The sequence below is a fragment of the Typopeltis vanoorti genome, chromosome 23, assembly GCF_054136105.1.
Source record: "Typopeltis vanoorti isolate ZY-2024b chromosome 23, IOZ_Tvanoo_1.0, whole genome shotgun sequence".
In the NCBI taxonomy this organism is placed as follows: Eukaryota; Metazoa; Arthropoda; class Arachnida; order Uropygi; family Thelyphonidae; genus Typopeltis; species Typopeltis vanoorti.
In genome coordinates, this window is record NC_143571.1 from 55,094,567 (window position 1) to 55,122,014 (window position 27,448).

Here is a 27,448-nt window from a genome sequence, read left to right on the forward strand (position 1 = left end):
TATCATATATAAAAGCTTGAGGATTTTTGCTATAATGTATTCTAACTATTAAAGCCTTTTGGAAATAATTTCTATGCAGAAGAATAAAAATGAAAAAGAAACACTCATGACATCTGGAGATAAATAATAATGAACATTTGGACTATAAAGAAAACATTGTTGATTTGTTTCTAAGGAAACTCTATGCATATTGACTACATAAAAAACATAAAAATATAAACAAAAATTCATTTTCCCACCCCACCATGGCTGTACTTATGCACAGATGCATAAGGCTCTAGTTAGGGGGTCATAAAAAATTAGGGACAATTTAAGGATCCCAAAATGCGAGGGAGGGGCCGCAGAGCACTCTAGCACCTCGGGAAAAGTATAAATATGGCCCTGCACTCCACAATACAATCTTTCATGGGTGAGAGACACTAAAAAAAAAAATCCACATTGTTGTGTGATGGTAGAATTCAGGTTTTTTTGGCTGCCTAAGATAATTTGAAAGCTATAAATCCACACCACCCAGTATTATAGAGTGTCTCCTTTTGATATAATGATGCAGTACACAGTTTGAAAGAGCAGCATAAAAAGTGATGAGCCCCCAAACATAGGTATGCGAGTTTTGTGAGCCAGTATGCACGTCAGCTAATCTTGTCGTAAGCATTTTTCATACAATGAGATGTAGAAACACTTAGTAATAAAATAATGTCAAATCCAAAATGAGACTAATCTTAAGGAATCAGTATACACCTAAGTGAATTCTCAACTTCAGATTTTTTTCAGTTGAAGCAAATTTGCCAATCTCTTACAGGGGAGCAGGATTTTTTTCCACATCAGAACTCTGGTTTGTCATCTCACATACAGGCAAATTGCCTAGAGAACACATGCAATTAACAAACAAAAATACTATTATTAGACAGTAGATGGTGTGTGTGTGTATTGATGATGGATATTTATTTTATTCGTATAGAGTTTCCTCCCTTTTTCTCCCCCGTCCCTATTGGGGTGAGTTGAGCCCCCTCATGAGGGGTTAGGTATTTATGGCTGTAGATCCATGTCTGCTCACAGGGCTGATTTGCCTGCTTGCGGGATGAAAAACACCAGATAAACTGGCGGAAAAAACCCTGCTGCCCACGCCCAAGACTAGCTAACTTGGCCATGGCTGAGGAAGATCCTCACGTCTTCGACAGCAATCGAACCTGGGACACTTCCTCCCCAGTCATATAGTTACGAAGTGCACAGCCACTAGGCTAACCATGTGGACGATGATGGATATAACCAGTGGTGAGCAATAAGGGGCTCGCCCGAGCTCTTTGTTAAATTTTTTTCAAATTTGCAAGTCCCTTGTTCTTCTTGTTTAATAATCTTGTAGAACTAGAAAATACCACCATGGAATATATACATGCTACTATAATTGCTACTTTAAATTCATATGGATTTTGTGATAACTATATAAAAAATTATTTCATTGCATTTTGTTCTGATGGAGCTAGTGTAATGATATCAAACAAATCAGGTTTGATATCATTACAATATTAAATCAACGTTGTGATTTGGTATTGTGCTCATCGTTTACACTTAGCATTAGACAATTCGATAAAAAACATTAAAGAAATAAATCATTTTGAAATATTTGTGGATAAATTATATGCTTTTTATCATCAATCACCAGAAAATCAATGAGAATTAAATACGATTGCAAAAGACCTTGGTATCGAAATTTTAAAGATCGGCTGCGTGTTTGAACCATGATGGGCAGCTTGCAGTTTACGAATGGCTCTTGCTTTGGAGAAATTGCCCAGCTTTATGCAAGCATTTTGCATCGAACGATAAATATAAGGGCTTTTTAAACCGACTTCTCAATTTGGAATTTTTAAAAGATCTAGCATTAATGATTGATATCCTATAGGAATTATCATATTTGTCGATAGCTCTACAAAGTCTCAATATAAGTATTATAAGGGCTAAGTTAGGCTTTTTTTTTTTTTTTTTTTCTTCCCCTCAATGATGTGAGCCCTTTGTTAAAATTTCCATAGCTCACCACTGGATATAACTTAGTTGTATAATAAGTGGATGATTAAGTAGTGTAGACAGTGAGTTGTGTGGTTTGGAGTATCCTCTCATGCGTCTTTATAGTCACCAAGCATGGAGTTTTTCAAGTAGAGTTCAAGAGTAGTTTAAGAAGAGGTGCTGTATAGGTTGAGGGATCTCCCACCATAAGACCATGGGTGATGTTTAATTAATAATAAACATAAAATAAATGATATACCTTGCGACTACAGTACATAAACCAAAATAATAAAATTAGTTTAATCCTTTATCCAAGTGTGAGCAAACAAAGTTTGCACCTGAAAGTATCTTCAGGACTGGGGTAAGGTGGTACAACACCAGGGCAACTTGTTGCAAAGGTGGAGCAAGCTACCAACACTCCTATCTCAGTATCTCCTATAATGCAAAACACATCTCCTTGCGGATATGTCTAATGTTACGCATTAAAGGAAGGGCCACTACCCAGACTAGTTTCGACCTTTATTGAGGTTTCTTCAGTGGGAGCCAGGCCCAAGTTGAGATACCAGGCAGAAGCATTAGCAGGTCATCTCTACCTATAGGAGTTGCCAAATGGTGTGCGACCCTTTTTTTTAATAAATTATTCTGGATTTAGAGAAAGATGTTGAAAGTTTATTTTTCACTTGGTTAGAGTATAATAAAATTAGTTTAATCCATTATCCAAGTGTGAGCCAACAAAGTTTGCACCTGAAAGTATCTTCAGGACTGGGGTAAGGTGGTACAACACCAGGGAAACTCGTTGCAAAGGTGGAGCAAGCTACCAACATTCCTATCTCTGCTATCAATGACCTGCTAATGCTTCTGCCTGGTATCTCCACTTGGGCCTGGCTCCCACTGAAGAAACCTCAATAAAGGTCGAAACTAGTCTGGGTATGGCCCTTCCCTTAATGCTTAACATTAGACATCCGCAAGGAGATGTGTTTTGCATTATAGGAGATACTGAGATAGGAGTGTTGGTAGCTTGCTCCACCTTTGCAACGAGTTTCCCTGGTGTTGTACCACCTTACCCCAGTCCTGAAGATACTTTCAGGTGCAAACTTTGTTTGCTCACACTTGGATAAAGGATTAAACTAATTTTATTATACTCTAACCAAGTGAAAAATAAACTTTCAACATCTTTCTCTAAATCCAGAGTAATTTATTAAAAAAAGGGTGGCACACCATTTGGCAACTCCTATAGGTAGAGATGACCTGCTAATGCTTCTGCCTGGTATCTCCACTTGGACCTGGCTCCCACTGAAGAGACCTCAATAAAGGTCGAAACTAGTCTGGGTAGTGGCCCTTCCCTTAATGCATAACATTAGACTTATCTGCAAGGAGATATGTTTTGCATTATAGGAGATACTGAGATAGGAGTGTTGGTAGCTTGCTCTGCCTTTGCAACGAGGTGCCCTGGTGTTGTACCACCTTACCCCAGTCCTGAAGATACTTTCAGGTGCAAACTTTGTTTGCTCACACTTGGATAAAGGATTAAACTAAAAACTAATTTTATTATACTCTAACCAAGTGAAAAATAAACTTTCTACATAAACCAAAAATGGTTCTGGATTTGATTGCTAATTAATGACATATGAAATGAGAACTCTGTTGTAAAATACATGTTTTTATAATACTCTCAGATCACTTCTCTACTTATGTGTGCTTATGTTTCATTTATATAATGAGTTTTAATTCATATTATTTAATCGCAGGAAGAAATCAGAAACTTCCTCCATATCTAGTCATGAACAAATTATTGTTCAGCCCTCAAGCACCTACATTGAAGAAGACACAGAGTAAGTTGTATTATGAGGTAAAGTTTTGTTTTTTTAAGCATCAACGTTTTTTTTTCCTTTAGGATATGCTAAGTACAAAATATATTTATACTTGAACAGTTTTTCTAATAAATTGATAATTGTACTGAATTTTTTTTCAACTTTTATATAGAGAAATCTTTCTGACATTTCATTCTAGGTTATTAATTGGGGAGATATCTCTGACTAAGGTAGGCTAAATGAACACTTTTTAAAAAAATTCTCATTGATTTCACACACACACACACACACACACACACACACACACACACACACACACACACACACACACACACACACACACACACACACACACGCATGCATGCATGAAAAGGAGGGGCTGCGGAGTTTTTTCTCAGTGGATTGCAAATGATGCAGCAACATTGTAACAAGTGTATGACACTTCGTGGGGAATATATAGAATAATGTGTAAGTTACGTGTTTATTCTACCTCAGTTCCTTCATGGTGATTATCACAACTTTTCAGCATACCTTCATCTAAATATATATATATATATGTATGTGTGTATATAATCTGGTATGGATGCTTCAAGCATTAAACACTGGAATAATACCTCAACAATAGAAACAAGGGCTTATTGTTCCTATACCCGAAAAGGGCATATCAACGGCATTGTGAATGGAGAGCCTATAGAAGAAGTAAAACATTTCAGCTACTTAGGCATGATTTTTAATGACAATGGTAAATTAAATATGGAAATGGACAACAGAATCAACAAAGCTAGTTTGTTAGGAAGTCAACTGATTAAATTTATATGGAATAAGAGAGAAATTAATTAAAACATTAAATTAGCTTTATACAACATAGTGTTCAAGCCAGTTTTAACTTACGGATCTGAGAGCTGGGTTAGAAATACAGCAATCCCTCGATTAATGCGCCCCGATTAGTGCGTCATTTTTTTTCAATACCTAAATTCCATTAGTGCACCTCTAAAATTCGATTAGTGCACCTATACATATCTTAAAAATAAATATTAAAGATTTTAAAAATTTTCGATCTATACATTTTTTATGGCTAACCATTTTAAAAAATCACTCACAGGATGAAATAATTTAGTTACCGATTTGAAACATCTTACAAAGTTATTTTTTAATGGCATACCCCACTATTTCCATGTACACTATGTTCCAAATTTACAGCCAAAATTTATGTCTTCTGCTTTACATAGCATTTTGCTGATCATATCTCCTGCAATTGTTTTCCTTACTGTTTTATTTTAAATTATTTTCCTAACCTTTAATCATGAATAAAAGAATTAGTGAGCAAAAAATAGAGGTGTGAAAATTATTCGAAAAGTAATCTGATTGGAAGAAAAACTTGAAATAATAAAGAAAAATGAACAAGGCGAGTCCAGAGCAAAGATAGGACAAGAACACAAAAATGGGTGAATCAACTGCTGAAACAAATAGAAAGGTAAGGCTGCTTCAAGCGCATCCTGCATGCACTCAAAATCAAAGTATTATAATGATTGAATTAGAGAGACTTCTTTTTACATGGATCGAAGATTGTAACCAAAAACAGATCCCACTAAACACTAGCCTTATTAAATCAAAAGCATTGTCTCTTTGTAACCTTGAAAGAAATTGCTATCAATGATGAAAAAGAAGAAGAATTCCATGTTAGTGCTGGGTGATTTGAGTATTTCAAAAAGAGAAATAGCCTACATAATGTTCTAATCACAGGCGAAGCTGCAATTGCATTCCAGAGATTTTGAAGAAAATTGTGTAAGAAGGGGATTATTATGATCGAGAAATATTTAATGTTGATGAAACCGGCCTTTTTTTGGAAGCGAATGCCTTCCAAGACTTTAACCAAATCAGAGAAATCTCAGCCTGGTTATAAAGTCACAAAGTCGAATGAAATTACTGCTAGCAATATGCGAGCCATTTGGAAGCACATTCTTCCACATTGTGCAAATGATTTTAGAGGCTTTTCAAATGAATCTAAGTTAATTAAATCTCATTCTGAGAAGTTCAGTGATTCCGCCCTGCTAAATTTAGATGCACAGCGGGAAGATCCTGAAGAATATGAAGAAAATTTAATCACTGGCAAGCCCAAAGAGATTTCACAGAAACAATTTGAAAATAATTTTCGTACAATTGAAAATTTTAAGCAGCAATGCTTAGAGACTGACCCTGATGAAGAGAGAACTAGTAAAATTTGCAGAAGAGGCAATAGGACCATACTGTCAGTTGTATGAAAAAAAGAAACAGAATGCCCGCCAAACTACGTTAGCTCAATTCTCTGTTAAGAAGCAGAATAATAAATTTATATTTTGAATATGTTTTATTGTCTTTCAGCTTCATCGTTTTCCTTTAACTAGGCCCTGAGATGTACCCTAATTCTTTTATAAAAAAAAAACTTAAGGGTCAAAAAAGAAATCTGAGAAACAAATTATACATTTTCCCATAGGTTACTTTATTCGATTAATGCGCCTGTTTTAAAGAGCGCATTAATCGAGGGATTGCTGTAAAACACATGACCAAAGACTAGAGACTGCAGATATGAGAGTCCTGAGAAAGATTAGGGGACATGCACTAATGGCATCAATGGCAATATCATATTAAAAATGATGATATTAGGGAAGAACTTGATATTGTTAGCATCCAGGAATGTGTTAGCAGAGCTAATCTCAGGTGGTTTGGTCACTTAAACAGAATGGGAGAGGAAAGATTAGCAAAACAAGTGTTCTCTGCCAGGTTGGCAGGAAAAAGACCCAGAGGAAGACCAAGATATAGGTGGATTGATAGAGTAAAAAGTGCCTAAGAAGATAGAAATATAAGATCTGATAATATTGGAGTCTTGACATGTAACAGACTGATTTGGAGGAAAATTGTAGATAGGAAGTTAGTAATGATGTAAATTTTTCATGTAGTACTATCATATCCTGTACACCCCTTGAGGGTACATGTCAGCAGGAGTTTGATGATGACGACATTTCTACTCTAAAATTATTTATATTTTTGTTAATTAATTAAAATATCCTTACACTCATCCTAATTGAAAATAGGTACTAATTCCAGGATAACTGTACAGCAAACAAACATGTGTTACTGAGATAAGGAAGACTGATACAGAAAAGATATGTATAATAAATAACTGTAAATTGATTTATTCAGGTACTAGTGACACAGTAAAGGAATGAGTAGCATGAAAACAAAGAGTGGTAAGTATTTCAGGTAGAGTGATGTAGGAAAATTTCAAAATAAGAAATTGGAAAACAATAGATTTCTTTCTTTTGCAGTCTCTTTGAAGGAATAAGTCATTGAACAGTAAAGAAATGGTTGAAATATTTGAGTTATTAGAGTAAATAGTAGTCAAGAAATAAAAGAAAAGTTGGTTCTTGTGGGAAACTTTAATTGTAAAATTAGGAAATTAATCATAAACCTTACATAAATATGCTAGGATAATTTGGAGAAAAATGCAACCACAAAAGTCATCAAGAGCTTAAATAAGTGCTTCTTGAATTTCTGTACAGAACTCGGACTATTTGTCAGTTACACCATGTTCTAACACAGATATGTATAAATTCACATGGAGCAAACAGTGTTTTGCTCCATTTGTTTTATTTGGAATATTCCAAAATAGCATGATGTTAATTATTAAACAAAAAACAACAACTAAGCTTTATAATTATGCAGCTTCCACTGTTTGCCAACCTCTAGCTAAAGATTAAAGGATTATTTATTAATTAAAAAAATTTAATTACAAAGGGTACAAATCAAACATATTTGGATAATGGTAGATCAGGATGATGGTGATATTTAGTGCAGAATTTAAAATTAAGCAAAAAGTAGTTGAAAAATGTGATGTGACAGGTGAAAAACAATATACAAGGAAAGATATATCAAAAAATAGGAATAAAAGTATAAATAAAACCAAATTAAGAAGACAATTCGTTTAGAGATTATGATTAAAAAAAAAATTGAACTAAAAGACCAAAAACTAAGAATTACACATAGTCAGTTCTCAGCCTAAAGGATGGTGTGCTGTCTTTCGGTGGATTCATCATCGGATAATGATTTAAAAAAAAGAGTTATGAGCTTGCCATGTAGCAAGCTTTCTGTCTCTGTGATGACGAAGATGTTATTATCCTAAATAAATCTTACGAATGTACTGTAACAAATTATGTATGAAAATTAGTAATAAACATGCGCGCACACACAAAATGAAATTAGGTATTGTTCGCCCACCACTTCTAGGTCCCTTCTTGGCTTTGTGCCAAGAATAGTCGATTCATGCTGAAGGGGAGAAAGAAATGAAGGATGTACGAATTGGTCGCCAACATGCGAAATCACGTGCTTTCTTGTCTGTCGCTGTACTAGTACTAGCTTGATTTTTGTTGTTCTCTTTTTGCATTATTTTTTTTATTATTAATTTGTATGATGGATCCAGTACAGTCAACAAGTTCTGTTGTTAAACGTTTCAGTAGCTCTTGCAAAAGAATATTGAATAATGTGCTGACATTCTGCAAAAAAGAATCGTCAGAAGGCCGTCTTCTTGTTCCCCTTTCTCAAGTCATAAAACGTGCAAGTGCAATTGCGGGTATCGGGGTCAACTGTTAAAAGAATTCGTAGGGAATCAAAAGGTGAAGGTAAGCCAAAATTTAAATCTCCTAAAAAAAAAAAAAAAAAAGTGCCAGAGAAAGAAAACCATCGAAACCGTAGCTTTGAATGATTTTGATGTAGACGTTATAAGAAGAGCTATTCACGAATTTTACGTATTCGAGAAAAGAGTGCCAACTGTTCCGAAATTGATTCCTGTGCTTAAAGAAAAAATTAATTTTCCTTGGAAAAGAGAAACTTTAAGGAAAATACTTCACGAAATCGGATTTTGTTTTAAAAAGTCCCGGAATAAAAGGAAACTTATCATGGAGCGAAGTGACATTGTTTTATGTAGAACGCAGTATTTGCACGTATTAACACTCTACGTACATTTTTCCAACTGTTGTACAAGCAAAATAGTTACACTTTAAAAACAGCAATGTTCGTAAAAGAAAAGCTAAATTTTCCGACCTGTAATAATAAACAAACTCAGTTTGTTTATTATTACATCCCAGAAGACAGACTGATTACCCTATTATCGGAATGGATTCTCCTTTTTCTGACATGCACAGTAGTTTCGAGGGACCTCAAATCGGTGGGCGAACTATAGCAGTTAATTAAGCACACTTTTTTTTTTTGTGTGTGTGTGTGTGTGGCAAATTACATATGGAAATAGATAATAGAAGAGCCTTGTAGCTCAGTCAGCATAGCATTTCTGGTTAGAAAGACCTGGCAAAAGCCATCTAGGATGCAAAGAACTTTTATCAGTGTTTTTAAACTACAGGTGAATTAGCTGGTCTCATACAGGGGTGGCAGGGTTTTTCATTCTTTGAAGCAGCCAAACAAGCTAGAACATCACAGCCATAGCAGAAAGTGCAAATGAGATTAACCATCTATCATAAGCAGTATTGTGTTTCTGTGAAGCCAAGTTAATTGGCCATGACAGGCCATTGATGCTAACATGAAAAGGAAAGATTGTATGGAAATAATAGGATAAGCAAACCTAAATGTTTTGTATGAACAAAAGAGCAGTTTGTCAAAGTACCAATCTAGCAATGTTAGACAGCATTCAAATCAATATTAACTTATCTGAAAGTTGGGTTAGAAATCAAACAGTACTGTACATTTTATATGAAGGCTCCCCAGACCAGTTTTGAACTTTGTTGAAGAGTCTCATCAGCAGGAGCTAGACTTGAAGATAATAAGATACAATGAATGCAGAATCATAGACAGTCGAACATTGTTGTAATGAACATGGAAATATTGAGATCATGGCTGTAATGAACAAAAAGACATAATGATTTTAATTTACCCATAGCATACTACATAGATTTACTGTACAAATTTTGGAAACTGTGCAAACATTCTTAATTGCTCAGGTAGTTCTTGGAATATCCAATTTTTGAAGTAGACAAAAATGAAAGGAGTGACTTAACTTTTATGACCACCTACATTGGATTACAGGCTGGTTTATAACATAATCTTGTCCTTTGGGACTATCCCCTCACTATTTACCCCTCCATTGGCTAGCCTCTGGCCCTCCTCTTTCACTACCTAAACACTGCTACAACTGTAAAATCAGTTAAAATGAACCCTTTCATCATAAACTTATCTACTAAAAGAAAGTGTCTCCCAATTTGCAAAAAGTTGAAATTATTCATGAGTTAGAACATGGTATGAAAAATATTGAAATGTGTAAAAAGTTTTCTGTCCTCATCAACAGTATTGACATTGAGGATGTTTACATATTGACAGTGGAAAACAACATAACTGAAACAAAAAAAAATATAGAAAGTGTGGGCTTAAAAATGTTGGTGAAACTTTGCTTTAATAGTTCACTACACAAAGAAGTGCTGGGTTCTCAATAGATGGTCCAATCTTCAAAGGCTCAAGGGAAAAAATTCTCTAAACAATTTGGACACGATGATTTTGTATGTAATAATGGTTGGCTGGATTGATTTAAAAACCAACATAACGTTATTTAAATTAAGGGGATATTAAATCCCACATTATTTCAAAGCCAAATAAGAAACTCTTTGATTTCAATCTTTGAGTTTCTTATTTGGCTTTGAAATAATGTGGGATTTAATATCCCCTTAATTTAAATAATGTTACATCGCCGAAGTGAAGCCTAATGGCTCTTCTGTTTAAGTAATTTATGGGTGCACCTTTTTGACAACTCGTCTAGCAAAGTACGTAAGTTCTTTTTGCTGTAACGTCAGTATTACCTGGTTTACCTACTCACTGATGAGACCTCAATAAAGATTGAAACCTGTCTGGGTAGACCTTCCACCATAATGAATAACATCATACATCTCCTAGGACAGTGGTGGTGAACTTTTTTTGTGTGCATGCCAAAAATTTGCAAATCTGGTTGCTGACATGGTAGCGCATGCCAAAAATTTACCAATCGACTTGCTGATGTGCCAGGCAGTTTTTAATAGGGGAAAATTAATAGAAAATTAATCTAACTTTATTTATTTATAAATTTATAATTTATTTATTTATGCTTATGGCTACATGAAAACTGGTAAGTGAAAAGTACAATCACAATTTCCAGAAAACAAATGATGAAAATCTTAACATATAAAAGTTCACTACATAAAAGGTACAACCTGTTTTCTAAGTCTTTCCTTTTTTTTTTTTTTTTAATTATAAAGCAAAAGTAACTTGTCATAATTAAGCCAGGGACAATTATCGTCCTGCTGCACCAAGTATGACAAGGCTGCATGTTCTCACAACACTTCACAACATAAAAGTAGCTGTATCCGAGGTTTAAGTAGAGAGCAGTTGTGTCTTGTGTGAGAAAACTTGATCCATTAGAGGAGGCCCATTTCACACTGTATCATCATCTTCTAACATGAGGAGGAGTTCTGCTGATACTATGACAAGGACTATGAGAGTAACTACGAGAATAATGTCTTCATGGTGAGACGGGACCGTGATCTTCTGTTTCCTCCATAACCACCACTATCATCATACCAACTACAGGTCAAGATCCAGGCTGGAAAGCCAATTCAAGGCCTCATCCGTCACTTTGTGGATGTCCTGTAGGCCACCACCGTGAAATTGGCTCCTTGGGTAGTTGTACACAATATGAGTAATCGTCTGAGCCACAGGAGAACAATCACAATAAGGGTGATCGACAGCCTCCATTTATGTAGAAGATAGTCACATCTGCCCTGACTAGTTCTGATCCTGTTCTGACCAATTCTTCCTAGGAAGATCAAAACCAGGCTGCAGAGCACAGGGATCTTCTACCAGGAAGCCGTTTGTTTGGAGATTGTTGGACCAGTATTCTCTCCATATGTCAGATATTGATGGCAGCGCAGCTGAAGAGAGTTCGTCCATGGACCAGAGAGGTTTTCTAGATTTGAGGCAAAGACTAGGTGGGTTTATGAGAGTCTGGTGGGGGTAGGAGTGGGTTGCTCATTGCTTTATTAAATTCCTTAATCGAGGCTTGTCTTCTCCATATGTGTGGTGGAGCAATGTTAGATAGAACAGGCAGCCAGGAGAGAGGGGTTTTTCTCACTGTCCTACTAATTGTGTGCATGGTAGAGTTCAACTGGGTGTCTGTAATGTTAGTGTGTGTACTTCTTTCCCAGACAGGAGCACAATATTCTGCTGCAGAGAATGTGAGGGTTAATGTAGATGACCTTATGGTGTAGAACTTCTGCGCCACAACCCCAGGTTGTTCCAGCAAGCCTTGAAATGATGTTATTTCTGGTTTTAATTTTATTGGAGAGGTTGATGATGTGCCTTTTATAGGTTAGGCTTCTGTCCAGGCTCACTCCAAGGTATTTTGGGTGAGGCTCATGTTCTGCCATTTTTCCACAGAGGCGAATTGAGTTGTCAATTCGCCTCTGCATTGTACAGGTGAAATACTGAGGATGCTGTTTTCATTGGATTTGGCTTCAAGTACCACTGCTTGAAGTACTCTTCCAGGGTGTTCATGTCTGTATTCAAGGTTGATTCTAGGTTGGTAAAAGGAGATGGATTGATGTAAGATTGCTAGGTCATTGGCATACATATACTTGCTTGATCTGGTATGAGGTAGATCATGCACATGGATGTTAAAAAGTATAGGGGATAAAACAGAGCCCTGAGGAAGACCATTGTGAAGGAATCTGGGCCTGCTCTTTTTTTCACCAATATGGACCCGGATTTTTCTGTTGGAGAGAATAGATTCAAAAAGTTGTAGAGTTTTTTTACACTGTATAATATTTCCTAGTTTTAGGAGGAGGCCCCTGATCCAGACAGTGTCATAAGCAGATGTTAGGTCAATGTAAGTGGCTCCAGATTTAAGTTTCTTCTGGAAGCCTGCTTCAATTTGAGTTGTCAGGGCCAGGACCTGGTCACAGCAACTTCTTCCTGGCCTGAAGCCAGCTTGTTCAGTCGGGAGTGCTCTTTCGGTGAGTAGTGAAATTCTTTTAAGGAGAATTCTTTCAATGAGCTTAAAGGTGGTGCAAAGCAAGGAGATAGGTTGTAGGTTTTTCACTTCATTTAGATCTTTTCCTGGTTTGGGCACGGCAATTATTTTCGCTTCCCTCCACAGCTTTGGTAATTTACCAAACATGATGAGTTCTGAGAAAAGGGCAGCCAGCCATGTTTGACCATGTTGACCAAGATGTTTTAGGAATTCAGGAAGTATACCATCCACTCCTGCAGCTTTGCCATTCTTGGTAAGTTTTAAGGCTATTTGTACCTCTTGCCGAGATATTGGTTGTACGTGTTCAGGAAGCTCAGGTTTCTGTCTTGGATTTGTCTGATGGAAGCTTGTTCAGCAATTTTCCTGGTAGAGCTGGGATGAATCTTGGAGGTTTTCAATAAATGGTTAGCCATTTGATCCGGATTTATCTCTGTTGTTTTGTGTGTCGTTGGCTCTGCTCCACCTAATTTTCTCAAAAGTGACCAGCTTCTCCAACTAGATGTGACAAAATCGAGTTCATTGATGGTTGAGACCCATCTTTCCTTTCTGTTTTTATCCAGGGTTGATATGAGCTCCTTAGCAATAGCTGGATCTTCAGTTTCCTCATATTTGGCTAGGAGTTCCTCACTTTCTCTACTCCAACATGGGATGTATTGTTTTCTGTAGCCTCTAGGGATAGAGGATTTTGCTGCAGATTTGAGTAGTTTAACAAATCTAGGATAGCAGTTAGGAGTAGGTGGAATTGCTCTAATGGTTTGCTCGATTTGTTTCTGAAATGCAGACCAATTGGACCTGCAGAGATTCCATCTAACGATTGGTGTTCCACTGATGACTGGGATTGATGTCCTATCTCTATTAATGTAGGACGATGTTGACTATTAGGAAATCTGTTAAGGATGGTTCTGGTTGATGGTAGAGGGTGGTCTTCAGAGTCTTTAGTGACTATGCACAGATCTGGGGTGTAGTGCTATCCTGCTTGGCATCATAATTCAAATGCAAATTATATGTATCCATCCATTTTGCTAGATTATTACCATTCTGGTTGTTAGAGGAATAGCCACGCATGGTGTGATGGGAATTGATGGGAATTTATAATATACATATTTATTTATAATACTTCATAAATAATTATTTATAATTTTATAAATATTTTATTTTATTTATAATATTTATTTATATTATATCATTTTATTTATATTATATAATATATATAATATTATTGTATTATTAAATTTATTTTAATGATGTTGGTTTGAAAAAAAAAACGGTAGTGAGAAAAATATTTATGCATTGTAACTCACCATAGAAGTCAGCTGAACAGGGGAAGCAGTTCAGCTGACTTCTACTCGAATATGACTTTTCCTCTCATATAACTGTCACCCCTGATTTTACTTCATGAAAAAAGACATTAAAAAGTTTTGCATATATCTCGCACATGAAAAATGTTTGAACATTGGAACTTTTTTCACTTGGTTAGACTATAAATTATATATTTAGTTTAATCCTTTATCCAAGTTAAGCAAACAAAGTTTCACCTGAAATACCTTCAGGACTGGGGCAACTCGTGGCAAAGGTAGACTGACTTCACATCACTTGACTTAGTATCCCATGATGCAAAGCCCATCTCCTTGCAGACATGTATAATGCTATGCATTATGGGAAGGGTCACTACCCAGACCGGTTTCCACCTTTATTGAGGTCTCTTCAGTGGGAGCCAGACCCAGAGTTGTTACCAAAGTTGAAGTAATGCAGAAGTCACTTTTCCTATACCAGTTGCCAAAAGGTGCCACACTTTTTATTAAATTACTCTGGATTAGAGAAAGATGTTGGAAGTTTATTCAAATGGTTAGACTATAAATGTCTTCTGAAAAGTTCTCAACCTAACAATGAAAAAGCAAATTTATAATTTCGAAATTGTTTTTATTTTTCAACATAATCTCGCTTAAGACTAATACATTTATTCCAGTGATGCTCCAGTGCCTGTAGTAGTTCTCAGTAAGATCTGCAAAATATACCCCTAGAGCTGCAATCACTTCTCGATTCGAAGAAAAACTGACTATCGAGGTAGTTTTGAGAAGAGATAGAAGTCAGAAGGAGCCAAATTTGGGGAATAGGGTGGATGTTCCAACAATTCTTAGTGAAGATCCCTTAATTTTCCCATTGCCAAAACACATTTTGGGGGCAGGTGTATTGTCCTGATGAAAGATGATTTTTTTTCTTCTGCAAACCGGGTCTTTTCTCACGAATTGTTTCATCTAGTCTGGTTAAAAGATCGGAATAATATTCCCCGGTTATTGTTTTACCCTTTTCAAGATAATTAATAAAGGAAATGTTTTTAGCATCCCAAAAGACCGATGGCATGACCTTTCCTGCTGATGGAACCGACTTTGTCTTCTTTGGTGCTGAACAACCGTTTTCTGTCCACTGTTTTGACTGCTGTTTGGATTCTGGCATGTAATGGTGAATCCAAATCTAAACAATAGTAATATATTGACGCACAAAATCGGTTTTATTCTTGTTAAAATTCTCCAAGCACTGTTCAGAGATTTTCATGTTGGTGCATTTTTGATCTGCATGGCACCCATCTTGTGCAAAGCTTTTTCATTTGCAATTCTTCATGCAAAATGTATCCTACATGTTCTTTTGAAATGCCCATAGTCTTAGCAATTTCACTCACTTTGACTCGCCGGGTCATTTAATATGTCGTGCACTTGATCAATGATTTCTGGTATTGTTACACTTTTTGGACGTCCTTCACATGGATCTTCAAGGCTGGTACAGCCACATTTAAACTCTGCAGCCCATTTCTTAATTGTTGAAAATGAAGGAGAAGAGTGCCCCTAAACTTTTATGAACTTCGAATGAATTTCTTTTGGTGTTAATCCTTCTTTTACAAAGAATTTTATAACCGCACGATACTCAATTTTATCCATTTCAAGGGATACAGACAACACTTTTGCTTCAGACAGCTGTATAAAACAAATTACTTGATAGAATGACTTGCAATTTCACATGAATGCTTATATGGCAGATGTACCAACTTAGAAAAAATAAATTATCTTGCCGATAGTGTTGCCATTTATGGTTGAGGCTGAGAACTTTTCAGACCACCCACATATTTAATTGAATCCTTTATCCAAGAGTAAGCAAACAAATTTTGCACATGACATATCTTCAGGACTGGGGCAACTCGTGGCAAAGGTGGACTGACTTCACATCACTTGTCTTAGTATCCCATAATGCAAAGCACATCTCCTTGCAGATATGTATAATTCTATGCATAATGGGAAAGGTCACTACCCAGACCGGTTTCGACCTTTATTGAGGTCTCTTCACTGGGAGTCAGACTCAGAGGTGATACCAAGGTTGAAGTAATGCAGAAGTCATATTTTCACGCCTTATTATTAAATAACTTGGGATTAGAGAAAGATGTTGGAAGTGTGACACCTTTTGACAACTGGTATAGGAAAATATGACTTCTGCATTACTTCAACCTTGGTATCACTCCTGGGTCTGGCTCCCACTGAAGAAACCTCAATAAAGGTCGAAATCAGTCTCGGTAGTGATCTTCCATTATGCATAGCATTATATGTCTGCAAGGAGATGTGCTTTGCATTATGGGACACTAAGACAAGTGATGTGAAGTCAGTCTACCTTTGCCACGAGTTGCCCCAGTCCTGAAGATACGTCAGGCACAAAATTTGTTTGCTTACACTTGGATAAAGGATTAAACTAAATATATAATTTAATGTTTGAACATGTTCACGTCTAGGCGATAGTAACTCGCTCCCCCACAGTTAGCAACACGCCCTCCCCCAACAGCCATTATACTGCAGATGTAAGAAAAACAAATAGTTTTATTGTATCTCTGAATACATACAGAACCTTTTGCAGTCTGTTTAATATATTTCTCAACAAATAATGCAATTCCAGATAACTGGAATAAAACGGCACTAACTAATGAATCACATGTCCCCTCTCACAGAAACTATGCTGTATAGACTCAAGCAAAACCATATGTTGCATCAGAAACACAATATCTAACTAAAAACTATTGTCCAATTTTTCAATAACATGAAATAAGTGTTTGTTTTATTGCATTTTGAAATTCTCGATGTCATTATGACAGATCATAAAGGCTAACTTCAAATAAAATTCTACCACAAATTGAAACATGCCATATAATGCATGTGTGAGTTTGCTTACCACTTCAACTCAAACAAGCAGCAAATAAAATTCAACCAAAAGTTGAAACTTTGTGTGAGTTGAGCCTGCCGGTAATGAGAAGTTCCTTCCCATCCCATCGTGAATGTGTTTAAACCGAGAAATATATAATGAATGTTGTTATGACAGTTTCAGATGTTATGGAATTTGGTTGAAGAGAATTAGCATTTCAACTCAAGAATTGTCAGTTGCCTTTGTCTTTGGGTCGTGATTTCACCAATCATATGCACGTCTTCATAGCTGCTCTCTTGTGTAAATCAAAATTTAACTTGTACATATTGTAACAATTAAAAAAGAAAAGGCTGAAAAATTTATAAGCATATAAAAGGATATCATCTGTAAATCATTGACGTGCCAGCAAAATTCTCGGATGTGCCGCCTCTGGCACGCATGCCATAGGTTTTACAATATGGGTAATACTAAGAATAGTGATCTGAGCTTTACCCACCTTTGCAACGAGTTGCCCTAGTGTTGAACTACGTGCTTTAGCTTGCACTACAATCTGCTGAAACTTTTATAGTTTACTATATTTGGCATGAGACTCTTTGATTCCGATCTTTGAGTTTCTTATTCGACTTTGAAGTAATGTGGGATTTAATATCCCCTTAATTTAAATAATATTACATCGCCGAAGTGAAGCCTATTGGCTTTTCTATTTAAGCAACATGACATTGTTATGTCAGGTTTTAAAAAGGTTTTAATATTAATTAGTATTAAGTATAGTTTCTGGGAAAATTCCCATGTTACTCCTCTTAAACACTATTATAATAATTACGGCTATTATAGCCTGTTTTTGTTTAGGAGTGTCCCTCCTAAACAAAAACAGGCTATAATAGCCGTAATTATTTTAATTAGTATTGTTTTTAGTTACGGAGAAATAAACTGTTTTTAGTATTAAGTGTATGGTTTTAAAATTATAGACAAATAAATTGTGTTTAATATTAAGTGTATTGTAGTTTATACAAGCATATTCATACAAATGATATCTAGGTATGTAATAATTTTTTTTCTCTATTACTTTTTTTCTTGTTTTGTTTAAGAACTTAAAAAAGAAATAGGTAGAATTAATTCGTCACTAATATAGTGAGTAAAGGTTATAACGAGGACATTTTGTTGTTCCTTTTGTGTTGATTATAACCAAGTTTGACTGTATTTTCTATATATATATATAAATGGTAAAATGGTGTATATTACAGTGTTTTCAAAATACTCTGGATCATAGATAGTTGTAGAAAATTGTTCTAGTTTGTTACAAAGTAAATTATAACATACAAGAAATTATATTTTTGTTTTAACTTTAAGAAATTATGTTCTCGTTTTAATGCTTAATTATAAGCAAATGAAGTTTGTATTTGAGTATCTACACTATGCATTTACTTGCATATTATGCTAACAGTCTAAATACCTAGTTTATCTCTGTGATTTCTACTCTTCTATATCATTAATAAAATTAAAAATTAGTTATCCTTATGGTAATACTTTCTTATTGTTGTAGTCAACTTAACTGATTAATGTTGCCAATCTCTAAATTTACTAATTTTAATGTGGATGGTCTACACCAGCTAGTCAAAAATTGGATATCTCCTAAGATGCTTCTTTCCAAATACAAAAATCGTCTGACTGAACAATAAAATTTCCACAATACAATATTATAAAACATTTGGATGTCATATTGCTGGTTTTCAAATCCATGTTTTTTTCCTAACCTTCTATAAATGGTATTTTAATTCATTAATTATAAAAATCAAAATTCTATTCCCATTGCTGACAGGTGGTAGGTATTGCAAAAAAAACCCTGTTTTGTTGTAAGTAATGGAATGCCCAACACATTACATAATCCGTTCCAAATATGCAGTGCAAGAGGGGTAACTGTAGAATGCATGTTCTACTGTTTCCAATCGGTAATAGATGTCACAGATTACATTTCTGATGTTAAAGTACCTCCATTTGATGGTATTGACTGAAAGACGGACATATGCAATTCTCCAAGCAAGATCCCTTCTGTTAGGGTATCCGTGGAACTTCAGTAAGTTATGAAACAAAGTATTGTTAGTTTCGGCTATTATTGTTTGTTTCCTTACTTTTTAGTGTTTCATGGTATGCTAGAAATCCTCTCCCTTATCCTTACTCAACTCCGTTCGAAAATTGTTAGATGTACCTGCAAATATAGTAATTTATCTATCCTTGACCCCTCTGCTACTATAATCTGCTTTAGCTAAATCCTGTCCCTTCGGTGGCCATTCTTTCGGTTGGTTATGAGTGCAAAGCTCAGCAGACAAAGAGTCTGTCTCGGGCTAGAGTCAAGCCTCTTTGAATGCAAAATCCAGAATTAACTCCCTTTCAGAATTAAGAAAAATTTGTTTGATAACGCTACGGCATCTTATTTCCTATACAAGAGAAATCTCCTTGTCATGGAGTTAACACACAGACTATTTTATAATTCTAGAATCTAGCGAACAGTGATCCCAATTACAGATCCTGAACAAACCTATTGTACATGCAGTCGTAGCCAATCCCCCGCATTTTAATTCGTACAGGTTCTGATTTTAATGAGTAGTGCATTGATTTTAGAGATCAGGCAACTTTATAAGGTAAAGAAAACATGAATGTTTTCTTTACTTTATTCGATGTACATTTATCAAAGGTTCACTTAACTAAACTGAATTGCACTTGCACGTAACAATTTGTCCTGCTTCTACTCATATAATTAAGTAGTTCACAATTAAGCTAGCAATTACCTCATTCATCTAAGGCTAACAGACAAAGGCATACCTCAACAATTCAATGTCAAACTCTACTACTATACAGTTTTAGAGTTGCAGTAATTTATCGATAGGTTAAGTACTAGAGTCCTGTTACTAATTATCACGTCCTATCACATAATATATCAGCACTTTTCTGCACTTCAGCTGTTCAAAATACAATGGAACTAGAAAGATTTTACATTACCGACCATCTGGTTTTTACTGGTATCTTCTTCCGATCAGTCCTCTGTGAGCACGTGGCTTGTTACCTCATTCGGCATCCTGTTGTCTTCGGATATGACCCTCTAGTGACTACATTCACAAATCACCATCTTGCTGATGTGGGAGACTGCTCTGCCTGGACAGGTCATCGTGATTCGGCATGAAATTTCGGTTTTCTCGTTGACTGTCTAGCTGTACTGTAGATATGCCTGGACTGAACTGTCGCTTAGCTGCTGCTGACCATCGTCCTTCCCGACTGCTCATGCCACTTCTACCGGTACCTGAAAGCCAAACTAATATCTTATTTACGATTTCATTTATACCTATATACAAGTACTTCTTTAGGAAAATTTATTTGTATCCTAGTTAAATTCCGAATGAAATGTTTCATGACAATTTAAACCTTTCATTCAAGATTTAACAGTATTGTTGTCTGTATCCAACTGGAAATTTGCAGCAAAAGAGATTAAAGATTTCTTTATACCAAATTTTGTTTTTTTTTTAATGAAAAGAATGTCAATGCCAAAGTGTTTTAGCAGTCTTAGAGTTAAGCACAGAGTGTTGTAGCATTCAGGAACTGTCTCAGCTTTTGTACCTTTATAATCATTTACACCAAACAGGGAAGATGAAAACCCAGGTAGTTACAGGAGATAGTCTGCAATGTTTTATGGATTTTTGAAGCTGTATTGCGTAAATAGCAGAATTTTAAGACTGCAAACCCAAATCCTCCATGCTTCTTTGATAGTTGAAGAAATTCCTTTTTAACCTCCTGATATTGTCTGGACCAAAAGAAATTGCATAGGCCTACTATATAATTGCTTTTCTCCAGCTTCTGTGATGTCTGTAATATTTATTATGTACAACTGAGTAGGAAAGATTATGGTTTTGAGTACTTTAGCTGAAGAAAAGGAAAGTGGCCCTGGTCCTATTTTCTAGTCTTCTAAGGTTTCAAAGTGCTTGTATATAAGTTCTTGAACTGGTAATATTGAGGAAGTGGATATGAGGGATTCTCTCTCTTAAGGGTTAGTCCAAGGAAAGACCTTTGTTGAGGTCTCATTGATGGGAGCTAGACCCAGAAGTGATACCAAGGTTGAAGTAATGTAGAAATCATATTTCCATATACAAGTAGTCAAAAGATGCCACACCATGTTACTAAAATACTCTGGATTAAGATAGATGTTGAAAGTTTTTTCACTTCATTATACTATAAATTTTAAAGATGACAAGAAATTATATTCTTCATTTCATCCTTTATCCAATTTGAAGCAAACAAAATTTGCACATGAAGTAACCTCATGACTGGACTGCTTCTATATAGAGGCTAATTACTTCACATCGGTTGCCTTAGTGGCATCTTTAATTTATAGTTTATATGGGTCATCTGTTATTGCTGGAAGGTTGGTTGCCCTCCAAGGACTATCCGAACATCGTTGCTGATCAAGTTCATTCTGCATGGATGACAGTGCTACCGTTTCATGGATGACTGTGCTACTGTCCATCATTCAGGAATTGTTCAGCAGTGGTTCAGCGAGCATGACAGTGACTTTCACTATTTTTCCTGATCACTAGAAAGCCTAGATCTGAACCCTATTAAGAATGTATGGAATGTGTTAGAAAAACAGATCTGGGAGCAAAGTCCCCTTCCATCAAATCTGTGCTAGTTAAAGGAACTGTCTGGTAAATACCTGGTATGTTGTAGATGTAATCCAACATCTTGTGGAATCTATGCCAAACCACATATGTGCTGTAATTTGAGCTCCAGGAGGTCCAGCACAATATTAAATAGAAGTTTCTAATTATGTAGCTGGTATGTGTATATCATTAATGTAAAAATTCAATCGCAGTGGCCAGTTGTAGTACTCTGCTGCACTTTGCTAATCACCTTCCTTCTCATGGATTCAACTCCACCACATGTCACTCTTTGATGTCAGTTCATCAACCACCCTTTTACCAATATCACCAACTTCATGTCCATCCTGGTTTGCTCTGATTTATGTAACAGGTTCCTTTGTATCCAATCAGATACTTTTTCCAAGTCCAGCAATATCATTATCATTGTGTAGCCATTTACTTTATCCAACTGAGCTGTCACTTGATTATATAAAGTGAGTAAATTATTAAGGCAAAAACTACTTTACAAAAAAACGGTCCTCTCCTCATACAGTATCATATTCTCATCCACCCAATCCTGAAATACTGCCTTCTGTCAACATCTTCAATTCTGAAATACCGATGGGTCTATAATTTATGCAACTGAATCGTTTTGCCTGCTTTCCACTTGGGACTTTACTAGAGCTGCAGTTAAATTAAAAAGCCTTGGTTAGAAGAGATTCTAATTCTGTTGCACTTTCTTATAATACATAGGCCAATATTCCATCTAATCTCTTAGCTGTATTCATTCTGCAATATCCTCCAATTCATGTTCTCACATCCTAGCACTGTAATATCTGCACCATTTTTCTTTCTTTCTTTTTTGTTTTTTTATTTTGGGCCCTATACACGAGAGGTTGGTTGCTCAACCTATAGTATATTAGTATCGTATATGGGTAGTGAGTTGGGAAAGGAGAAACTTGTTTACATTTAGAAGAAAAGAAATGGGCAAACTGCCCACTGGTTTTACTGACCGCCCCTCTAATTAATATTGTGATTGACATGGCTAAATAATGAGCAAGAATGGAAAAATAATTTAAGACATTTTTTAATGAATAGTGATGAGAAATCGAACCGGAGAGTTTCAATACTCGTGAGACCAGCTCAATTTCTTGCATTGCAAGCCAATCTTGAGAGCTTCAGATATTTACTTTGATGTGCACCAATCCGTATGCAGAAGAAGACAAAAATCAGGATCTCAAATACAACAGTATTGGTTGCAAAAATCTTTTACGAAAGAGACATAATTTTGATGTTTGAAAGAAATAAATTGTGAAACTTAAACGAATTTGAATCGAAGGCAAAAATCGATGTTAAAAATCTACATTTATTTTTCTTAATAATGGTTTTTGTCCGAAGATCGTGCGTCAAGTATTTAATATTTTATTTTGTAAAAGAAAATAGGCCTGCGCATCAAATATAGTTCTGATCTCGGGCAAGTCTCAAAACTCTCGAGGACTGTGACGTCAGTCTCGAGTGATGCCAGTTCCCATTCCTAGTAATTAATACTTATAAATAGTAAAATTGCGACATAACACACGTTATGTGTCTCGGGTATTACTGTCAGTGCACAATTCAGTGATTTGTTCTGATTAATTTAATAACAATGATATTTTGTATTTATTAAATTACCCTATAATTAGTAAAAAGTCAAGTCAGAAAACCACACTCTTAAGTTATTTTAAGAAAGATGAAACTGATAAGTATAGTTAGCAAAGACTCCAAATCAACAACAGAATCGTCGATTTCTGCAGAGGCTCTTTCAAATGTAAAACGTGCGTCTAAACACTGCTTATCAGGTATTAACAGTGAGTGGTTTAAAAATTCCATTGGTTAGTGGTGAAAGATAATAGAATATATCTTTCACCACTGAATGGAATTCAGAAAGAGACAACTCACAAACAAGAAAGTGACTTGGGTAATTATGCCATGCACAAGAGACTTCCAATAGAAAGCTTGGTTGACCATGAACAAAGCAAGTTACACACTGATTCTTGTTCAGATGAAAAACGTATACTAGAAGAAACTGGAAAATAGGGCAAATTGAAAACTCAATTTCAATTTTGAATAACTTGCAGAGAGATGCTTTTATGGGAGCTTTAAGATCTATGTATTGGTTAGCAAAAAATGAGTTACCACATACTACATTATTTGAAAAATTGCTTGAGCATTGCAAGGCTATGGACTGTTCCTACTTAGAATATCTTAACGTTGGTAAAAATGAATATTATACCTCAGAAAGAATAATGCAAGAGTTAATTGATATTTTAGCATCAGAAATTAGATCTGAAATACTGAAAAATATACATTCTGCAGATTATTTCAGTGTTTTATGTGATGAAACTACAGACATCTCAGTTTTAAAATAGCTGATTGTGTACATTAAATATGTTTCTCAACCTAGAAAAGAGGTCAGGGTTAGTTTTGTATCAACTTGCAATATCATTGATGTCAAAGCTGAGACTATAACTAACAAAGTAATTGAAACCCTTGACAGTCTAGGCTTAAAAACTTGTAATGTGGTGGGCCTAGGATCTGATGGAACAGCTGTCATGATTGGAAAGCAAAAGGGAGTTGCAAAACTGCTCAAAGATAAAACAGATGGACTCATGGTCAACTGTCATTATGTAAACCACCGACTGGCTCTTGCTAGTGCCCAAGCAGTTGCTGAAGTGCCTTATTTAGTCATGTTTAATGATATCTTAAGGCAATTGTTTTTCTTCTTCTTCTTCCAAAATTCGTCGGTTGCAATGACTAGTTTAACCCAAAACTAGTCATTGCAGTCCTTAGATTAAACTTAAAATGACACTAGATGGCTGTCTCATGATTCTGCAATACAGTCTCTAAGAGAATGCGTGGTGAGTGTTATAGCTGCATTGGAAAGAGAGGCCACCGAACGAAATGATATCACAGCTGAAGGTTTAAGTAAATATATCAGAACATACAATTTCGTAGCTTCACTAATGATGCTTTCAGATGTGTTACTGCATTTATCTAACTTGTCTGGATAAAGGCAAGATGTTGACTTAACTGAAATAGAGCCAGTCTTAGAAGTCAGAAAACTTATCCATCATGGAATTGAAAGACACTCCTGGCAGTCATTTTCAAAATCTTCATCAGCATCTTTCAGGTGAATGGTCAAACCTTCATATTGATTATTCAGATTCTAATGCTATTACATTTAGGCACAGTTATTAAACACATACCAAGCAAGATTTCCAGAGATGCCAATCATTTCCTACTTTTCAAGACTTTTCAATGCAGAAAGTCATGATCAACGTGAGGCTTCTGAGATTATTTTTGATTATTATTCTAGAAATGGAAGTCCTGTAGTTTTAAAACTAGAAAGTACTAAACTGCCCTAGTACTAAACTAGGGCAGTTGCATCAAAAATGATTAACGGACAGTCATACAAAACTCTAGATCCAAGACAAATACTGCTGAAATTAGCAACAACATCTGAGCTCAAAGAGTCTTTTCCAAATTTAGCAAAACTAGCTGCTGTTGGACTGACCATTCCTGTGAGCACAGCTGAATGTGAAAGGGGTTTTTCTGCATTAAAAAGGATAAAAACCGGTATGAGGAATTGCATCAGTCAGAACACTCTAAATAATCTGATGCTGATTTCACTGGAGGGACCAGATTCAACAGATTTTAATTACAAAAAAGCTACTGACAACTGGGCTTCTAAGAAGAAGAAAATAATTAATGTATAGAATTTTAATCTGTGAGCATTATAAGGTTTTTCATTACTTAATGAAAAAATAAGAAAAATCCTAGTCTTGTTTGTTATAATTACTATATAAAATATTATCCTTGTTTGAAGTAATTTCTAATAAAATTACTATTTTAATTTGTTATGAAAAAGGGTCTTTCTTAACTCATTCAAAATTTTTGTACGCCTGGCTAATGCTTCATTCCACCCAGCTGGTAAAAATTTCTGGGGAGAACACTGGAAATTTGTTCTATGGGTTTCAAGATGTACGGGGAAAGGATGTTGGGCAGCAGCTGTATGTGACGTGTTCCAATGAGCTTAGTACTGGGTAAAAATATGGTATACCCTTGCAAAGTAATAACTCATTAACTCAACTCTTTCATCTGCTTTTGTTACCTCTATGCTTGTTTAGGTTTATCTTTCCATGTTCTTTCTTTTCTTTCCTATTACTCAACATATAGCAAAAGGCATCTTTGGAATTTCATTTTCCTCTCATCTGATTTCACTTTCTTTGTCATACTGGTCACTCTTTCTTGCCCACAGTTTCTACTGCTGATGACCTCTACCTTTATATTCCCTTCCCAACATTTTTGCAGCTCCTGTTTGATAATACTATTCATCCATTTATTTTCCACCTAACCCTAGGTATAAAGTCTGATATTGTTTCCTGTAAACATCCCTTGACTATCTCTTATGTGCTACTATCTTTCCCTTGTAGATACTTATGCCATGGCACTATTAAAGCTCTGATTAACTTGTCTTAATCACCTTAATTTTCCCATTTCCAAAACACCTTTGTGGGCAGGTGCATTTTCCCGATGAAAGATGATTTTTTTCTTCTGCAAACCGGGTCTTTTCTCACGAATTTTTTTGTCTAGTCTGGTTAAAAGATCAGAATAATATTCGCTGGTTATTGTTTTACCCTTTTCAAGATAATTAATAAACAAAATGCCTTTAGCATCCCAAAACACCAATGCCATGACCTTTCCTGCTGATGGGACCGTTCTTCACTGTTCAGATTTTCATGCGAGTGCATTTTTGATCTGCTGTGAGCAAGCATGGCACCCATCTTGCACAAAGCTTTTTCATATGCAATTCTTCATGCAAAATATATCCTACACGTTTTGAAATGCCTATAGTCTCAGCAATTTCATGCACTTGGACTCACCAGTCATCCAATACCATATCGTCACTTGATCAATGATTTCTGGTGTTGTTATACTTTTTGGACGTCCTTCATGTGGATCATCTTCAAGGCTGGTACGGCCACGTTTAAACTCTGCAGTCCATTTCTTAATTGTCAAAAATTAAGGAGAAGAGTGCCCGTAAACTTTCATGAACATCAAATACCTTTCTTTTGTCATTAAACCTTCTTTTACAAAGAATTTCATAATACTCACGATACTCAGTTTTATCCATTTCAAGAGATACAGACAATACTTTTGCTTCAGACAGCTGTATAAAACAAACTACTTGATAGAATGACTTGCACTTTCACATGGATGCTTATGACAGATGTACTTAGATGTAATTTAGAAAAAAAATCGTGCCGATAGTGTTGCCATCTATGGTCGATGCCGAGAACTTTTCAGACCACCCTCGTACATGCCGTCTCATATAATTATCATTTAGTAACTGTATAAATTTCATTTTCTTCCTTCCATGTGACTGTTCTTTCTTCCAATTAATGTCTCCATAGTTGAAATCCTTCATAGTATTACATGCCCTGCACTCATTATGCTAATTTGGTGATGCATGCCATCCACAATCTTCCTTGTGTCCTCTGGCCTATAGTGTCAGTCAACTATATATTTTGTCCTCTTGGTCCGCATTTCATGCTAAATAGCTTCAAATGCATTGCCTTCTGCATTTCTGCTGAATTGCTACTCTTTTCAGCTTTAGTTCTTTTGTTATTATCAGCAGAACCTATCTCCCATCCCCTTAATCCTTCCTGAAAATAATATATAAAGGGGACCGGAAAGTAATACATTTTTTGAACAACATTTTTAATATAAATTTTATTAAAAAACAAATTAACATTATTCAATTC

General features: G+C 35.6%; 1 protein-coding gene across 1 annotated transcript in view; it reads left to right on the plus strand.

Moving 5' to 3' along the window:
* GramD1B (GRAM domain containing 1B) overlaps positions 1–27,448 on the plus strand; it is a 390,336-nt gene that overhangs the window by 42,478 nt on the left and 320,410 nt on the right. The window contains exon 2 of the mRNA XM_090412772.1: positions 3,747–3,830. Coding sequence (XP_090268898.1) covers positions 3,747–3,830 — 84 coding nt within the window. The remainder of the gene's footprint in view (positions 1–3,746; positions 3,831–27,448) is intronic.